General features: G+C 40.2%; 1 protein-coding gene across 11 annotated transcripts in view; it reads right to left on the bottom strand.

Moving 5' to 3' along the window:
• COBL (cordon-bleu WH2 repeat protein) overlaps nucleotides 1-18,932 on the bottom strand; it is a 162,619-nt gene that overhangs the window by 9,871 nt on the left and 133,816 nt on the right. For 10 of the 11 annotated variants that reach the window (XM_064443297.1, XM_064443302.1, XM_064443300.1 and 7 more), the window contains 3 exons: nucleotides 16,052-16,364; nucleotides 3,306-3,409; nucleotides 42-2,065 (listed from right to left, as the gene is read on the bottom strand). In XM_064443297.1, the coding sequence (XP_064299367.1) occupies nucleotides 42-2,065; nucleotides 3,306-3,409; nucleotides 16,052-16,364 (2,441 nt within the window). The remainder of the gene's footprint in view (nucleotides 1-41; nucleotides 2,066-3,305; nucleotides 3,410-16,051; nucleotides 16,365-18,932) is intronic. The other variant, XM_064443298.1, reaches the window with a different exon arrangement.

Genomic DNA, 18,932 nt, shown 5'->3' with positions numbered 1-18,932 from the left:
GCTCTGCATTCTGAACAGGCTAAAAAAAGTCTCTACTTTACCTTTCTGAGTTTTTCCTTTCCCCCTCCTGTTTGAATAGCTTCCATTAGGGCACTGTGCAGTGACGTGTCTTTCGGAATTGGTTTTTGGACAACAGGTTTGAACTTCTTCTTTGGCCCGAAGATATTGGTCTGCACATTAACATCCAGTTCAGTGATAGTATTACTATCCAAATCATCAGCTTTCTCCTCCTGTTCTGACTCTGCATTTGCTGCTGCACCATTTAGCTCGGGTGAAGCTTTAAGTGAACCAACTTGCACACCGTTAGCAGGAGGCCATTTAGTGACTCGCAAAGATGAGCTGAAAGAGGATGGGACTCCGTGGAGATCAGGAGACTTGAGAGGTGAGGCTGAATTAGCATGGGTCAAAGTCTCACATTTCTGGTCAAGCAAAAGACGCATCTTTTTCTCTGCTATACTTTGTTTGCTGTTTAAACCATGATCATCTTCTGTGCTGTTGTTATCCTTTGAAGAGGATTTAGTAAGTGGGACACTGGCATTCTTTTTATAGAAACTTGCAGGAGTTGCTTGATTTGGTGCCCTGATGTTAACTACTTTGTTTTCCACACCAGAATTATCACCAGGTGTAAACCTGTGGGATGTTTTTTGACTGCAGGTAAAAATACTCGGAAGTGTTTCTCTTGTTTCTGCTGATTCTGATTCCACAGGGCTATGTTTGGCCACAATAATACATCTTTTTGGTGAAAGTTCTGCTTCAGTTTTAACCTCTCCTGCCCCTTGCTTATTTTCATCTTTCTCATGATATTCCATAGAGTCAGACTTACAGGTAGTTATGTTGATGTGTCTTGCAATGGCAGAGGCAACATACTGACTTGAAGTTCTCCTATGTGGCTTTAGAAATGGAAGGTCCGGCTTGTCCTTATTAATGGTTGGGGCCACTAATGGTGTTACCTGAGACTGTGTAACTGGAAAAGGTGGTCTGGTCCTTTCATTCTCAGACTGCCTTTCAGCTACCTGGGTAGTAACAGTTTGTGGTGCTACAGGTTTTGGAGCTGCAAGACAGACAGGTCTGTGTTCATGTTTTATAGTAAAGGGCTTAGAGTTTGCGGTGACTGCTGACTTTTTAGGAAGATGCTCAGCAGAGTCATCGCTTTGCTTTTCCATAGAACTTGACCTCCAGAATGCCTTCACTTTCCCAAGATGAATTTCCTCACTTTCATCAGTAGAGGCACCTGGTATGTGCTTACTGACACCAGTGTTGGGGCCTATGAGGTTGCCTAGTTCATCTATCTTAATGGCACCCGTGGACAGTGAGACTCCTCTATCAAAATGTTTTACTTCAGGTTTTGGAGGGACAACTTTAAAGGTTGTCAAACCCATTTTAGGTTCGTAGTTTGTTCCTGAACTCTGGGCACGATGACACCATGTAGGTGTTGATGAGACTTCTGCTGCTTCAATTTTTTTTGCTGGTGGCCATTTGATTTCTAATTCTGATTTACTTTTTTTCAGAGATCTTTCCCTGTTACTACATTCATTTAATGGACTAATCTTCTCTTTTGCTGTACTGATTTCAGCTGTGACCTTGGAGTGAGAAGGAGTCAGCTTAGATTTACATTCCTCAGACTTCACACCATGTTTGGGGGTGGGTTCCAGTCTTAAGTTCTTTTCGCTTCTTTTTTCGAAGGAGGATGTGAGAGATTCAAACATACCTCTCCTCTGTTCCACAGGCAAGTGACTGAATTCATTTTCAGATGGTTGCTGGTGTATTAGGTCCTTGGATATGCATACAGCTCCACCATCTGTGTGTCCCTTCTCAAAGGAACCTGCATTGTTGTTTTTATTTGTAAAGTTTCCTGTATTAATAGAGTCAGCTGAGATGTTTTGTGAAACTCTTGCCTCTGTCTCTGGATTTCCAGCTGAGTTAGAGGTGTTAACTTCTGGAGCATCATCTATGACTGTTACTGGAACAGAAATGGTAACATCTTGGGCAGCCTCAACTTTTCTTATATGTGGGCTCAGCACTTCATTGATGTACTCAGAGTCAGAGTTACTTATACCATCCACTGCTGCAAAATACACATACAACATTACATATAGGCAGTATTTAGGCAATATGACTTTAAATTACACAAACAGCCAGTACAATGTTAAGTGGATCAGATATTTTAGTTACACTAAAGCTAACAGGAATATATTTATGCCTGTATTACAAAAAAAGGAGAGATCTGGGTCCTTTTTGTTGTCTGGTTGCTGATTAAGATCAGCCAAATATTCCTGCAGTCCTCCTGCTTCAGCCAGTGGGAAACATACAAATGCAGCTGAAAGCAGAATTTAATCTATTGTTCATACCTTATCTTTGACTAACTTCTCTCAGTGATAAACATTTCACCACATGACTCCGAAGGAGAAACATTTCTGAGAAACAACGAGCAACTCCAAATTATGTTTCCCAGACCTGGTTAGTAATAACAGCCCAGCTGAAGGATTTCCTTGAGCAAGCAAACAAGGAAACAGTACTTGTATTTTTTCTCCATTCTTCTCACCCTTCATTACCAGTGACTCCAGAAGCCTCATTGTGCAAGAAGCTTAACTCTCCTCTCAAATTTGCTGGTATAAATCAAGGGTTACAACACAGAAGCTAAGAAATTGCAGTGTTAGAGGACGCATAGAAATTCAGTCAGAATCAACTCTACTGCAGAAGTACTGAAATAAAGTTTTAAAAAAGTATTCAACACAATTCAGTGACAAACCATTAATAGAGAAATATTTTTATTCACAGTAGGAAAAAGGGGAGCACAATATGACACTTTATCTCTTCCCTCTGTTTCTTTTCATGTTTTTTTGATTTTTAGCTTTAAAATACGTCTGCTAGCGCAGAGTAGGCATTGGGTCCCCCCCTTCTCCACTTCATTACAATAAAACACAAAACAGAGGCATCGTTCATTAAACACAGAGCTGTATTCACAGCTGATTTAGCTTCACTGAAGTCAATGAAACTATACCAAATTTGGCCCATAAAATGTGTCCATAAACTGCTGTTTGTCTCTTTTTGGTAGCAAATACCAAAATACAATGAAAATCCAATAAACAGCTTGAAAAATACTCAGTGAGAGTCTGTAAAGTGTGGCTGCCCCAGAAGTGAAGGGAGAGCAACCACTTTGGGTTGACCACATTCTGCCTTAAACCTATGAGTTGTTCCCAGTGATCTTAGTGAGAAATGTGCAGATGTCTCAGAGCACAGTTTGACTCTGCATCTCCTGGCTATGCCTCTCTCTTTTGTACTTTGGAGGCAACATATTTCCCTACCTTCTAAATCTTCATCCAGGTCAGCCAAAGTCTGCTGGAGTTGTGCAGCAATGAATATATCCTCATTCTCACGCTTAGCTGAAGCCATTTCTTCATCTCTCCTGCTAAATGAAAGAGAAGAAAAAGGTTGGGTCTCCCCTTTTTTCTGCTTTGCACTGTTGCTCTGAAATACACTCTTATTTCAGGGACCATTCTTTGGTTCCACTGGGGTTCTGACACTCTTTCCCCAAAGTATGAAAAATATGCAACCTGAGAGACACACACCACCCCAATGACACATCCACATCTAGGAAGGATATCTGTGGTGCCTCAGCATACTCAGTGTGCTGGCGATCAAAAGATTAGGATTAATAAAGCCTGTTGCAAAGAAGTGGTCTGGCTTCACTGTGAATTACGCATGTCAGCTGGGCTGCATAAAAACAGCATATGTCAAGACAGAGGTTTTCCATATCCGTACAATTTTAAAGCAGACCACTAGCCATCCTGTGCACCCACTCTGCGAATATATCTGCACCTTAATTAAATAAAAATCGCATGGCAATGAAAAATAAATACAGCTAAGTACTGTTAGACAATCACTCTGCATCCTGAGGGGAGGGAGGGGAGGAGGAAAGAGAACTAATCCCTTGAGAGCTGTTTCTAATGAAACATATCAAGGGGCCTGATTTTGCCAGAAAATAACTCCATGGTTTTTGATGAAGTTGTACAATGATCTAAACCAAATCTGAAATCAGAATGAGTGCCAAGCATTGTCTTGGCTTATTGAAAGAAGAAAAAAAGAGAGAAAAGCTGAAACTAAAAAAATCCTAACAAAAAATAACTGAAATTAAAAAAAATACACATGACAACCTGTTACACAACAGACCTTCGGTTTCTTAGGAAGATAAATCTTGACCAGCAGAGCTTTTCTAAATCACTGAAGCTAGGATTTTGCACTAGACAATTCATTTTTTCCAGCTACCTGTTCCTCGCCTGAATTTAAGACATTGTCGTCTGTGACACTGTATCTAAGTTTTGCCCTTGTGATTAGCCTATTGAAAAAATAATTTTCCATTCTAGCCACACTTAAATTAACTCTGGTCAGGCGAAGCAGATTTGCCCTTTTCAAGATCAAACCCTTAACAGCACAGATACAGTGACAGATGGCATATTTGTTTGGTAGTTTACCAAACACCACCTGAAAAATGCCATTTTTCTGCTGCCCTTTAAGATAATAATCTGAATAAAAATTCAGGGATGTTTCCTGACACTGATTTAAATTATGTCTAACAATTTAATTTCCTTTTTTTTTTTTTGCTATTTTATTGTTTGATTTGCCTTTGCTCATACCAGGAGCAACTGAAAGCACATGTTGAAGCATCAGGTATGGTATTTTCATTTATTTATTTATTTATTTATTTAGCATTCTGTCTCTCCTTTCTTTATGTCTTTTGTGGTAGTCCTGGAGCCCAATTCTTCTACTCGCACCTAAACTGCCTTGCACTTACAAAGCTGAGTTTATGTATGTGGGATCAATGAAAACAGCAAAACACACCTGCAAAGAAGCTTTCCAAAACTTTTTTCATATACACATCCTTATGTATCTGAACATACAGATGGGATGAATTCAAGATGGCAAGGCTACATATGTGCCTAAGTGGTTTCCTAAACTGGAATCTATGCCAGAAACCCATTGGAACTGATGATCCTAGAGGTCTTTTCCAACCTTAATGATTCCATGATTCTATGGAATACAGTTTCTTCCAGCATTTGCCTTTGACCTGAGCTTTGACAGGCCCTGAACTTCCCCAGAAGCCAACATGAACTGATGATGCTCCGGGCCAGCATCCACACTGCAAGACTCATGGTAAACTGAGATTTCCCCCCGATGAATTAAGAGAAAGGTTGCACAAATCAGTCGAAGACTCCAGCAGAGGCAGCTAGTGCCGTAAGACTGCAGTCCTACTGTACCCTGAAGTGTGCGCGCACGCACAGACACACACACAAATCAATGAGATTACTGATCTGAGCAATCTGAGTAAAAGATTTGAGCTTATTGCAGCATTTGGATTGGGACAGAAGTCTGGCAAACAAAACTCTCAACTTGAAGGTGGCAGAAAGAATGAACTGACTGAATTTCATATTGTTATTGCAGTGGGAAGTTTTCTAAAATTAATAAAAATACTTGCTCTCTGAGTGCATTTTTAAACAATTTATTTGCAACTCCAAAAGAGCATTTTTGATTGGAGAATCATTCGAACTGTGCACCAGCTAAGCAACAGGTCTATCCAGCGAGGAAGGCAAATGTTGCTTTCTACTTTACAAAGCTGATCTTGTGGGACAGTTGTCCACAGGTGGAAGCAAATTACTGATGCAAATTGAGACTCTTTCTCTAAGCTACTGTGAAGAAGTTGTTACCAAAACCTTGGAAGAAAAATGTGTAAACCTGCATCTATCAGAGAACGAGACCTCATTTGACAAAGGCCAGTTCACTACCTATTTGGTACCTGGTCATACCTTTCTAGTGCCTGACCATTGTACATTACAGCCAAAATCTGTATTACTAAGGTTGTCTGTGATGGGCTTTCTCCAGGAAATAATGGAAACTACTGGCTTAGAGAATTTATAGGCAATTTACCTAGGAAAACATATTTGGGACTGGAACAGGGACTCCTGGGCTCCAAACATGCAGTGTGGTTCCATTGCACTGACCAGCTCCTTTCTTGTGTCAATCAATGGGAATCTTTCAGTGACTCTTAGAGCAAAATTATCTTCTCCTTGATGGGCACAACAGTCAGCAGAGGTCTCTTCATTATCCTCTGTGCACTTATGCAGTGACTGTACATAATTTGCCTCTCAATCTCTGCTTCAATCTCCTTATCTAGACAACTGGGATAATGATATCCAATTCACAGAATTTTTCTGAAAGAAAGGAGAACAATGCAGTGAAAATGAAAGGATTCTTATTTGCTCTTACAGAGGGAGCTTCAGAAAAAGCAGATCTTTTCTTTTGCATTTCCAAATTCCTAAAAGAGCTATTGTTCAATTCATCTCCAAACTCACCTACCAAGGAAGCTAGAAGGTACAGATTAATCACAGAGCTCATCTTAAAATTCTTAGCATTGGGAATTTAAAATGTGATATGTGATATGTGTTTTGTGAGGCGAAGGTCTGGTAGTTTCCAGCAGCTCACATGAATTATAAATATGCCTAAGAAGACTCTTTCTCACAACAGTATTCGGGAAAGGAAAACAAAGGAGCTTCTAATTTTTTTTTCATAGCCTTCTTCCCTTCTAACCCTATACACTTTTCTTTTGTTGACAGCTCTGCTTTGGCCAGAATCCAAGAAAAATATTACTTATTCCGATACCATGTTTTACATTCTGGATAAACATTACCAGTGGTATTTTCTCACACCACTTTTTTTTGACTTAGGGAAGAACTTGATAACCTTTATGCTGCCTTTCTGGTAAAATGTGAGGTGCTAAAAATACAATACCGGTGAGCAATTAAGGCCAAGCTTGAAATGGCAACGTGCACAGTTCCTGGAAGCCTGCGCACTTATTACTTACCTAGATTAGCAGAGATTTGTGCAAGAGCACAGAATGGAGCAAAGTGGCTACTAAACTACAGCTTTTAGTGCTCCACTGAGTGTAGGCTACAACACATAATTACTCCTCGGCAGTCATTTGTGCAGCTGGAGACAAAATGAAACTTATAGCGGCATTTTGTCAAATTAGTTCCATGGGAGACTGCCATTTATGAGGAAGTTTACATTCTAGAAAGGGAAAAAAAACCTCTGATAAACCTGGAATGCAGCTGGAAATGCTGCATTAAAAAGAAACCCAAAACAGTGGTAAGACAATGGATTTGCAATGATAGAAACTGCCATTTTGTTATAGTTACAGCATCTTTACCTGCCGGTCTGCAAATGATAAAACTGACTCAAGTGTCTTTGAGCACTTCTCAGGAGTTCTGGTGAGCCTCATGTATGGCACGAAGGGCAGAGACCACAACTCCCACTCTAATGGTGAAAACACAACGCAGACCTACGTAAACTGCAGAGACTGACGAAGAAGTTCAGTTGTCTGAACTCAGGCACTTGGTGCCATTTGAAATGCTGCAGGATATTCAAGACATCTGTCTGGGGCTGGTAGACATAACATGGAACATAGGGAGACCCATGTCTTGCTGGAGTGGCAGCAGGCGAGATGAAATGGCAGTAGACATCTCTCAGGTTAATTGAATGTGACCTGAAAGCCTCACTTGTTTTGTACCACGTTTGCTGTATCAAAAGACTCAAGAACATGGCTCCTGTGAATTTTACTAGCTGGGGAGGGAAGACAGAGTCAAATCGAGACAGGCACACCACGCAGTAGTGCGCACAGGGAAGCAGTGACTGCTGTGAGGCAGTTCAATGGACATCAAGAGCATTCAGCTTCTCACACATGTCTTAAGCAGCTAACAAGGACTGACCAATGTGGAAAGCTGATATTATGGTTTCTCCAGAGTGAGCTCTGGAGCACCTGGGCTCTTCTCTCAGCTCTGATGGTCTTCTCCGTCCAATACTGGAGAACTACTTTAACCCTTACATGCATTTCCAAATTACTCCTCTTCAAAATGCATCCACAATATTCTCCTCTTACAAAAATGCTGGAAAGAGAAATGCTTCTACATTGGGTATGTATCAAGGTGGGTGTTAAAGAGGAGATTTATGCAGAAGTATTTTAAGTTGTAGACAGTACGGCTGAAAGTGCATCCTTTTTGAATACAACTTTCTATTCAGCCAGGCCAGAAAGATGACATTAAGTAAACTCACAGTGTTTATATATTTGGTTTTGTGATTGATGCAGCAAAGTACTCTTCAAAAGTGGAGGTTACTATTTTCCAGATTAGCCAACAGCTTACAAAATCTTAGGGACCATGTTTCCATTCTTTCAGTTTCTTAGGCTAGGTGACTTTTTTTTATTTCCATTCAAGAAAGGAATATAACAGCACCAGGACAGCAGCTAGGATAAGTGGTGAACATTCTCATCACCTAAACTATTACCTGACCAGTGATATTCACCATTTCTGCTGCCTCCTGTGAACTTGAGCATAAAGTTTTAATGTTCAAGTGACCAAAGCCTGTTAAAATGCCGAATCTGTAGACTGCACAACCAACTTAGGACTGGTTAGATAACAAAGTCATCACTTGTCCTTGATGCGAGATTTCTGAAAGTGGCGGGCAGCTAGGAAAAGGAAAAAGCACACCGTCATATTCTGTTGAATGCCAGATAACCGTGCTTTTCATGCTCTTCAATGAGTGATAAAAGAAAAGCTGCACACGCTTTTTGAGAGCAAGGTACAAGTGTAATTTCCATTCCAGGTTTTTTAGTTTGTGTTCTGTTTCTAGCTCTCTGGGACTGCATCAAACTGACAAAGGTCTTTAGACAGCATTTATATCTGTGCTGAATAAAAACCATCACAGATTGAATTAAACTATTTTCCAATCCTAGAACACAGAGGTCCAGTAACATAAACCCACCCAATTAAAAATAAGAACTTGTAAATCTAGATGAGGAGGAAAACGATGTAATTTTTCAGCGGCAGCTGGGTTTATGGTCCTTTTACAATTCTCCTCCATGGTTACTGGTCAAAAACCTAAACAGAAAGCAAATAAAAATGCTTTTGCTTGGTATCATTTTGTGTTTTAATGTGAGACATCTCTAAGCTTTTTAGACACCGGGGTGATTTAAGCTTCCAGAGTCCCCCAACATATGCGGGTTCCAGGGTCCTGCTGCATAAGCAGCAGCTTGTAGTTGCTATACGGCTGGAAGCATGCCCCCACTCCCCCCTCCCCACACGGGCCTCTGGCAACAGCTCCTCAACGGGAAAGCCCGCAGGCAGACAGCACTGCCAGAAATAGTCAGGAAAGTGGACTAGCGTGATTTAAATCTTCATACAGCCACATCACCTGTGCAACGCAAAATTGCAAGTTAAAAGATGACATGGTGAGGTTAAATAACTTTTCTTGGTTTACAAAGAAAAATAAGAAGCTGAGCAAGGACCAGAGCTGTTCTCTCCTGGCAGACAGCACTACATCTTTAGCAACCCAAGTTGCTTCCTAGCACATAAAGTATTTTACAGCTCCAAAGTATACATATTTTTCCACTGGATGAGTTTAACAGAAAGGCTAATCTGGATTCTTGCTCTATAACGACTGTGAGTATCTATTACTTAACCACAATATCATTAACCACGAATATCTGCCAGCAAAAAAGTGCATGAGAGTATCCAAATTCAAAGAGTTTTCTGCAACAAGGGGAAAGGGAAAGCCAGAGATAAGGAAGGAAATTAGCAGAACTATGTAAGCAGCAGAGGCTTGCAAATCTGTCAGACATCTGGGTCTTAATTAAGTAATTTTTCATCCCTGAAGCTCTCCATGTCGCTTTAACTCTTTCTCTTCCTTCCTCCTCCCTGAAACTACATTTGTTTTCAAAAAAGTAAAACATGTGCCTACCCAGCTAAAATAAAACATGTCCTATAGAGAAACAACAGAACAAAAGTTTCCTTTATTTCTCAGAGATCGTTACATGTGACATGTAATTATATAGGATGTGTTTGTGTGCAAAGAGGTATACATGATACACAAACTGCTATTTTTCATTACAGTTTTTCTCTTTGCTTCCTGCCTTCTACCACTCACTATAATATTTTTTCTTCCTCTGACCAGCTTCACTGCTGAATTCTCTCCAGCTACTGACTTCTCTTTCCCTCCTGTTCTTCCCAAGTGGAATACAAAACCTTGTAACATTTGAATTTGAATGGGCTGAAAATTAAGCAGAACAAGTTCACCCACCCCTACCCTTTCAAGCTTTTGTTTTAAACTAACTCATCCAAAGTCTAACAGTTTTGTAGCAAACAGCCAGTATTTCTCAGGTGGGTAATGAAGAGGACTCTTCTCCTCCCAGTAGCTCCAGCTACCCCAACCAGAGCCAAAGGTAACAAATTCTCCCAAGAGAAAGGGAGGAAATAGGATTATCCCTGTCCAGACCCACAGCATGAACAGATCTCTGGAGGGTTCCCCCACCCCCACCCTATGCCCTCCACTAGCTGTACGTGAAGAAATATTCCTCTCTCATGGCTACTGCAACAGAAACCCAAGGGAGGGGAAAATCCCTTTCAGACCTTTGGAAGGTATTTTATCTTTTTTTCCTAGACAAGCCTGTAGTTATTTAACTTTATAAGTGCCAAGTTCCCTTTACATCTTAAAATACTGTTATTTTAAAAATATTTTAATCCATTTAAAACCTTTTCAAAATGAAAAAAAAAATCTTTTGTATTTTAAAGTGTTTTTCCTGCTCTGAGAGAGGCTGGTGGAACCACTCACTCTTAAGACCCGTTTTAAACCCCTGATCTCAGTTGCTTATAACTTCGAGGAGTTATACATCTTTGATAGGTGGCAGTCCAAATGCGACAATTTACATCATGCCCATGATCATTCCATTATTTTATTTCAGCCAAAATGGTTAAACGTCTTCCAAGAACAGAGTTTGGAGGAAAAGGAGAGCTGCATTCTGGTACATGAAACGCTATTTAATGCTTAGTCCTCTGAAGAAACGGGAACCTGCGTGGTCTAAGTGGTCACTAGTCTGCCTTGACTCTCTGCGCATCAGCTCTACTTCTCTAAAATAGGATAATGCCACCTTTTCATCCCACGTGAGTAGTGAGCAGAGAAATGAACTGAGGTCTGCATGGCACATGGATACTAGTGTGATAAGTAAGATAAAAAGAGCAAAGGGAAATTAAATAGTCCTGTCTCCAAAAGAGAGTTTGAACTGAGAGTGAATGGTGGTATACCTGCTCTATTAATTGAGCTCTGAAACTTAGAAGGAAAATAAACCAAAACAGAGTATGATCACTTTAACTAGAGACCTTGTCATACTGCAAAAAAGGGGGGGAAATTAAGGTTAAAGGGGGAAGCTAAGGTTACACAGACAACCCTAACATTTTTACCTAACTTTAAGCGCATGACCTAGCATCCCTAATAATATTATTTAAACATAATTTTTAATGTGTAATTATTTATAAAGCTCCAGACAGTAGGTGTGCATGATACTTTACAGGCATATAAAACTGACTGATCCCTGCCCCTAGGAGCTTGCGTGATGACACCATACAAGGGATGGGAAAGGAGGGGGTATGGGAGGACAGAGTTGCAACACTGTGAGATCATGAGATGTACTTACTGCTACATAAGCAACATTTCAGCTTCTCTGTGGTTTTCTTGTTACTCATTTAACACTATATATTAAAATTTGGTGAACAGATACATAACACAAAGAAATCAACCGTAAGAAAGGATATGAAGACAGTGAACTATGCAGTACAGTGTTCAGTCAGCAGTTAATACTAAAACATTCACAGCCAAACGTTGCATGTAGTCAATTATTTGTACGATGTTAGCCCTTGGCACCCCCAGCTGAGGTCTGGATTCTGCTCCACCAGGCACTGTACAAACATACCGTGAGATATGATAGCTGTGTTATGGTTTTTACCATCAAAAACCAGCCAGTGGCTGAAGGGGATATCAGATGCAGAGAGACAAAGATGGTTTAACAGGTTAGAGGCAGAGCCAAGAGTAGAACTAGAGTGTTCTGACGTTTGATCTGCTATTCTACATGCTAATTAATGTATGTATTTGGATTAAGACTGCGTGAACAAGAATCCCAAAACAAAGCAATACAAATCAAAACAAAAACGAGCGCACTCGCAAGTTGCTCCCATGTACTGGAAAACAAAACCACAGAGGAAAGACCCCAGCTTGGAAACCCTGGAATCCGGGGATGTTCTTTCAGAAATTTCTGTTTCTGTGCTCTGAGAACTGAATGAGATTTAAGTTCTGCTGTGGTTGTCATTTCTGTGTGTGCAAAGCCCACGGTACGTGCCATTTCTGACCCGGCCATACTATTAGGCTGCTAAGTGCAGACAATCCTATTGCATGTTGAAGACTGTACCCTTAAATGCTCACAACTTTCCTTGTCTTCAGCAGCAGATGAGGTGCAGACCCTGCTATGATATTCTAACGCTATCAGGCATTTCAGCTACACAGAGACCACCCAGGCCACCCAGTAAACAATTCCAGAAACTCTAAGAAAAATGAACTCAAAACTAAACATACAATTAAACAAAGTAAGCAACAGGGCAAAACACTCTTCATCTCTTGGAGTACAGGCTAAGCCTCTGTACCAATCCTAGGTAAGAACTGTGGACTTGATTCTGCTCTTCACTGCAGTTCTTCACAGTGCATGTGCAAAATACCACTTGGACTTCCTTTGTAGCCTTTCACACTCCAAATATAATTTGCTTCCACTTTAAGGGTACTGTTCACAGCCCACAGGGTACAAAATGATTTTAGTAGACAGTATTATAAACTCCCAGGAATTAGTTGTTTTCTCGGTGAAAAGCTCAAGCTTTAGTCAGATTTACAATTTAAAATGACAAGGTAAATATTTCCATTATTCTTATTAAAGTTTTTTCCCCAAGCCTCAGCCGAATTATTCACTAAATAAAATTTCTGGCTTCAGTGGAGCTCAGACTCAAGGAGACTCTGATTCGCTGCTGCTAACCACTGCTACTTTACAGTAGCAACATGTTCTCCCAATTTCTTTTTTCTTCCTTTCAGAATTGAGTTAGATCTTGGTACACGGACTAGAAGAAGACAGAAAGGAATTAATAAGCTCCATGTAAAATTTTAAGTTTTGTAGCTTATGAAACATATTTAAAACTCTGTATAGCTCAGTATCAGTCATAAACATGAACTGCACTTTGACTTGTCTGGGAATTTAGGAGACTAGTGTGGTCCTGAAAGTAGCCCGTTCATCACAGGAATGACATACAATCTCAGAGCTCCCAGCAGATTTTATTAGTTGGGAGGCAGCTGTTCTGACAGTGGAAGTTGGAACTGACGTTCTCCAAATTTGGCTGTACTCAAAATTGTGCTCAGAATTGATTTACATCCCACTAAAACAAGAATTTCATACAAACAGGTTTAAAAAAACTCTGTATTTTTATCCTTCTCTCTACAGTTAGGAAGTGGCTTTTGAAAACTTAGCAAGTTGACCTCAAAAGGATTTAGACGAGCACAATTTTCAAAGCTGGTTTGTTTACAAACATATGTTCGGAGTGGAACTGGATTTACCTTCATATATTACTGGCACACTCAGAGCATAAAAGTTTGAAAGATATTACTATCAGTGCTGCTGCTGTGGCAATCAAAGTGGTTGCTGATGTAAGGATAAAATAAATCACAAATGTTAAGTTTCTGCTATACCCCAAAGTTGACCTGAAGCAATTTTGCTGTCCCAGAGCCTAAGAAATAAATAGAATTTATGAAAAATAACTGCAATCCCCAAACAACAACTGTCTCCTACTTCAGTCTAAACCCATTCTTTTTTCAATTATGGACATATTAGATAAATATAGAATATTTAGCATGACAAAACCAGAGAAAAGATTAAGTTGGAAGCCTAGCCCAACCTCCTGCTCCAAGCAGGGCTAATTTCAAAGTCAGACCACGCTGCCCAAGGCTTTGCCTGGCTCGGTTCTGAGAACCTCCAGGTATGGAGATTCCTCAGCCTCTCTGGGTAACCTCTTCCACTGCTTAACTGCTCCCGTTTGGAGGAATTTCCTCCTTATATTCAATTTTTATTTCCTTTACAGCAGCTGGTGACAGTTGCCTCTTGTTCTTTCACTGTGCTTCCCTGAGAAGCCTCATAGTCATCCTTTTGTTTAGGGAAAGACTGCAATCAGGTCCTCCTTACCCACATTGCTTTTGCAAGGTGAACAACCAGTTGCTTCCTCTCCCCCTTGCACCTTTTGTGCTCCGGGGCCCCAGCCCTCCAGGGACTCTCCAGTTTGCCAATCTCTCCCTTGAATTGAGGGCCCAAGTCTGGACATGGTACTGCAGCATTAGCCTCACAGCGGCTGAGCAGGGGCAGTAATTACCTCCCTGACTGCAATGGGCAGTACACCGCACTATCCTTCCAGCTTCCCTACTCCTTTGGCGCAGCAAGGACCCCTGAGCAGCAGTCCTGCTGGCCAGCTTATGAAATGTCCCATTGTCTCGTCTATGTGCACTCCTTCCAACCATTACAAATTGTGTGTGTTTGTGTGGCAAAGGTAAATCTCAATGCAATGTACAGTACATATATCTTTGGCTGAAGTGAAAGATGGAGAGAATACTTACTTGTGAGAGGGAGTGAGAGAGTGTGTCACTTAATGACCTGCGGCCAGTCTTTTATTTGACTAAAAAACCCAAAAAAGTCCAAAATATTTTTTGCTGATTAGGATTGTTCTTTGCTCTGATGTCTTTGCTCAACACTATAAGTATATATATATAACATTACATGGTAAATTCTCCCCACCCCCACTCAACGTGTGTGTGTTTTTCCTTACCAGTTTAAATCCTGCATTTTGAGGAAAGTCGGGATTGCTCAGTTATCTTAGAAGGCCCAATCTAAGTCTACTGAAATTAATGGGTTCCTTTTTTGGATCAGGACTGGAATGTTAATTGCAGTTACTATACTAGCCTATCTAATCCATCAAATAGAGGACCCAAGAAACTGTAAAAGGACAAATCACAAGAAAAATGTATTGCTGATCAAGTATCTAAGCGAGGCTTGATCTTGTCCCTGTTGATACTGATGGATAAAGAAAAGCCCTGAGATCATTCCAATAGGTTAAATACTGACTTTGGCCTAATTTTCCCTAATTTATCACCCACTGCATGATCCAAGATGAAGTTCTCCCTCAGAAATGTGTGGAAGGAAATAACTAGGTCATGATACATGCTCTTATGAAGGGGCTACAGATTAGCAGCTGAATGGAGAGAGACCAGAAAGCACAGACTTTGTGTCAACTGAGAATTCAGAGGAATTTCTGGCCCCTGTCCCATGACTCTGCAGCATCACACAGAGCGGATCCCTGTCAGTATTACCAGGCCACCCTCCTTGCTGGAGGCACAGCTTCCTATTTGGCCAGTTTGTATTTGCAAAGTCCTATAAATTTTGGGTTCCCTTTGCAGCCCTGCCACCAACTATGTGAGTTTTGGCAAACAAACAGTGTCAGAGTCACTTGTGCTTGAAGGCAGTTTCTAGTTAAATTCCAGGTTCTCATATTTTCTTGCAAAAACTGCAGGAAAATGTTTGTTTATGCAATTTAAAAAAAAAATTTAAAAAAGGGAAATATGCTGAAAAAACCCCCCAAGGTATAATGCCAGTGAAGGTTAGCGTTAGGTGAACACATATATGCGTGCACATACCCACAAACCAATCCCCCAATTTCACTGAATACAATCCTTTTCCACCTGGCTTTCATTGGCTTGGATTTTTCCATTTTATAAATTTTCCATTTTATGACTTGCATGCCATTTTTCTTGATCAATATATAGTAACATTTTAAGCACTTCATATGCTATCAGAGCTACAAAATAAACTAGACTGTAACAAAATTATTTTAGACTTCTTGGAGAAATCAACTCTGGAGGGCAGCGGTCTTTTGCAAGAAATGTAACTACAAGTTCAAACAGAAAAGTGACCTTTGCCTGTTGCTACAAGTATGTTACTGGAGGGGATTTGGCAGTGAGCTTTTCACTGGGAGGAGTCACTTGGCATTGGTACTGGTTTATGAAAGCGCAGAAGAAAGTAGTTGGTTTTCTTAAATGATTCCCTACAAGGAAGACATGTGAGATATTTTCCAAGAGCTGGTTGCAAATAAATTTTTACCTCTGTGGAGCACTGTCAGATCCCACGCTATCAGAGTAGGTGTTCTTTATGGGGCACATCTCTGGGCCACACACTGCATCTGCCTCAGCTGAGTCCATGTAGCCATTGACCAGCTTGATGTCTCTGAACTTCATACTGCCATTTTGTGAATCCAAAGATACAATGTCAGATGGGGAACTCACAACACCAGAGTCTTCCATGGTGTCCTCAGATACAAAACAGCTGCTTTCTGATGCCATTTCTTCCACCTCTGATAGCTCCAGAACCATGTCATCCACTACACAAACATTATCATGTGCAGGCGGCAGGCTCTCTAAATGAAATATAGCAAGGAAAGTTAGCTGAAAGTCATCAGTACATAGATCAAACACAGAGAGCTATTCCTTTGTAATTGGAAAAAAACACAAGAAATACATTAGAAATAGGTTACTTGTATATAGAATAAAGTTGATTTGGAAAGTGACAAAAATTTTGTCCTTCTTTGCTTTTAGAAAGGTGGTTTGCTATGCGTGCCCTGTGGAGTCTGTGTTTTATAATTTGCATAGTAAATCAGTTTCCTTACTTCTATGAAGGAAGAGGGGACAGTTTCCTGGGGGAATTAGACCAAAGTTTAAATGACGCGGTGCAAGAAATCACTCCTGTTACTGCTTCTGACAACATATTCTCATTATTCCTCTTCCATGCTGCCAAACAGATCATGACATTTCCAATAAGCAGTCCATACACAGGTAAAAATGGGCAGCATTTCCCAGTCAGGACACTGAATTTGTATACTAGATCTACTGCTGGCCTACTGGGTATCACTTTATTTTACTTTCCTATTTAATTTCCTATGCGTTAAGTGGGAGAGTAACAATTGTCTCTTCTTCAAAGCATACAAAACCTGCTAATAAGCGTAAAGAAAAGTAGACACTACTGTGCTTAAAGCAGAACCCTTTCCAATGCTTAGTAATTTATAAAGGAGATCAAGGGATATGCCCTTTGCATGCTTAACTCTATTAAAAGTTGCAAATTCTGAGAGAAGATTAGACACGGCACAATTTTTCGTACTCTGTTTTAATTCGGTTCCTGTGAGGTACCTGGGGTTTTGTTTGTTTTGGGATTTCTTTTCTGGCGAAAAATATAATTTTGTTATTTCCCTTAAGAAATGAACAACTCTAGACTCCATCCTGCAATTATGCCATTAAAGGGGAACTCCCAACAACGTCAATAATTTCAGTGACTGAAATTATTGAGTGACTAAAGACAGAATCAAGCCCAAACACACTTCTTTTGATCAAAAGGAATCAATAAAGACTAATCTAAATGTTTAATTTGGAATTATAAGTGTGCTCCGTTCCCTTCTTCAACCTCAGTGAGCAAAAGGAAGGTTAAACAATAATTTATGGTCTGATCCTGCAGACCTGCATCCACTTATGGTGGATGTTAATTATATGAGAAGTCCCAGGTTTACAAGCATGACTAAGATTAAGCATACGCTCCACTGTTTTTTAGGGTCAGAATCTACAACTTTCTGAAGCATACATGAAGCTTCAGGTCAACAAAAATGACCAACAGAGAGAAATACTTCTGTATTATGTGGTATACACAAAAGTATTTTCTTTAAGTCAGAGAACTTAAAAACTGTCATAGAAATAATTTTGTAGGGTGTAGCTTAGCAGTGAAGCTTTGAGTAAAACTAAAATAAAAATCAAACCAACATTCTCCTTGACTGAGGTTACAAGATGCCATTAAGCACTGAAATTGATTTCTGACAGCAGAAGCAATAAAATTCAGAGGGTTACAAATCATGATTAAAGTTGTAAGTGCTGTCAAGCATTGATATTAATGATGGAAGATGATCCAAAGACCATTGTGACTTTGGAAGTAATGTTACTTGACTTCTTTCACCTTATTTTCTATAACATTAGCTCTAGGTACCAGATTTAATCCAAGAGATTGTTCCATCTAAAAATGGCAATTGCAGGAACTAAGTATGTGTCACTGAATGGATTAGAGTATGCTCATGAAAGAACTACAGTTAGGAAAACACTAACATCAAGGAGAAATACATATAATTTGAAATTAAACTCCAAATAAGAAAACCCCACAAAAACAGACAGCAAACGAACAGGTAAGAGTACACAGCCTGCTTGCTTTCAAACAAACAAACAAACAAACAAACAAACAAAAAACCCCATTAACAACCCACCACTAAAGCATTAGTAAAAGCTACAATATGTTAAAACCAGAACAAAGTAGGATAGCAAAGCAATCAATTTAAAGAGTGGAAGTTGAAAAGTGGAAGCACACAGGAAGATTCTGAAGCAATGCACAATGCAGTATAACTTGACGCAAAGAGACCTCTATATAACACAGGCCACATCTATTGTCACCAGGATGTCATAAATGACCTCCACCCTATAGCTGGCACAGCAATTTATAACAAAGTACCTACTTCCAGTTGCTGACATGAGGATGGCAGGCTTTTCCTCCCTAGCTGTCTCTCCCATTTCCTCATCCTCTTCTTGCCTGCCTGCAACTATTTCCTGCAGCTTTCTGCTCAGGGATTTAGATCCTTTTGGTCACACAGCCCTACTTGCCTACTGTAGTAACAACAGTTGAGTCTCTCCCTGATGTGATTCAGCAAGCTGCTCTACAGCAGGATCTCCATCCCCCAGCCCATTCTTCCCAAATATTGACAAATAAAACAAAACCCAATTCTCCTATTATCAGGGTCCACATGTGAATCGATCCCTATCTGTTACATCCGGATCTCGGCAGCTGAATCATCCAGTCCAGTGTAGGAACCTCCTCATTCAACAGCAGTTTTATCCTGAAGCATGGAACTAAAGAAAGACATCTTTCTATTTAACGATTAAATTCCCTGTGCTCAAGCAAA

This window comes from Phalacrocorax carbo, chromosome 2 (genome assembly GCF_963921805.1).
Source record: "Phalacrocorax carbo chromosome 2, bPhaCar2.1, whole genome shotgun sequence".
NCBI classification, from domain to species: Eukaryota; Metazoa; Chordata; class Aves; order Suliformes; family Phalacrocoracidae; genus Phalacrocorax; species Phalacrocorax carbo.
The sequence above is the reverse complement of the archived record's forward strand: the minus strand, read 5'-3'. Positions and strand labels throughout refer to the sequence as shown.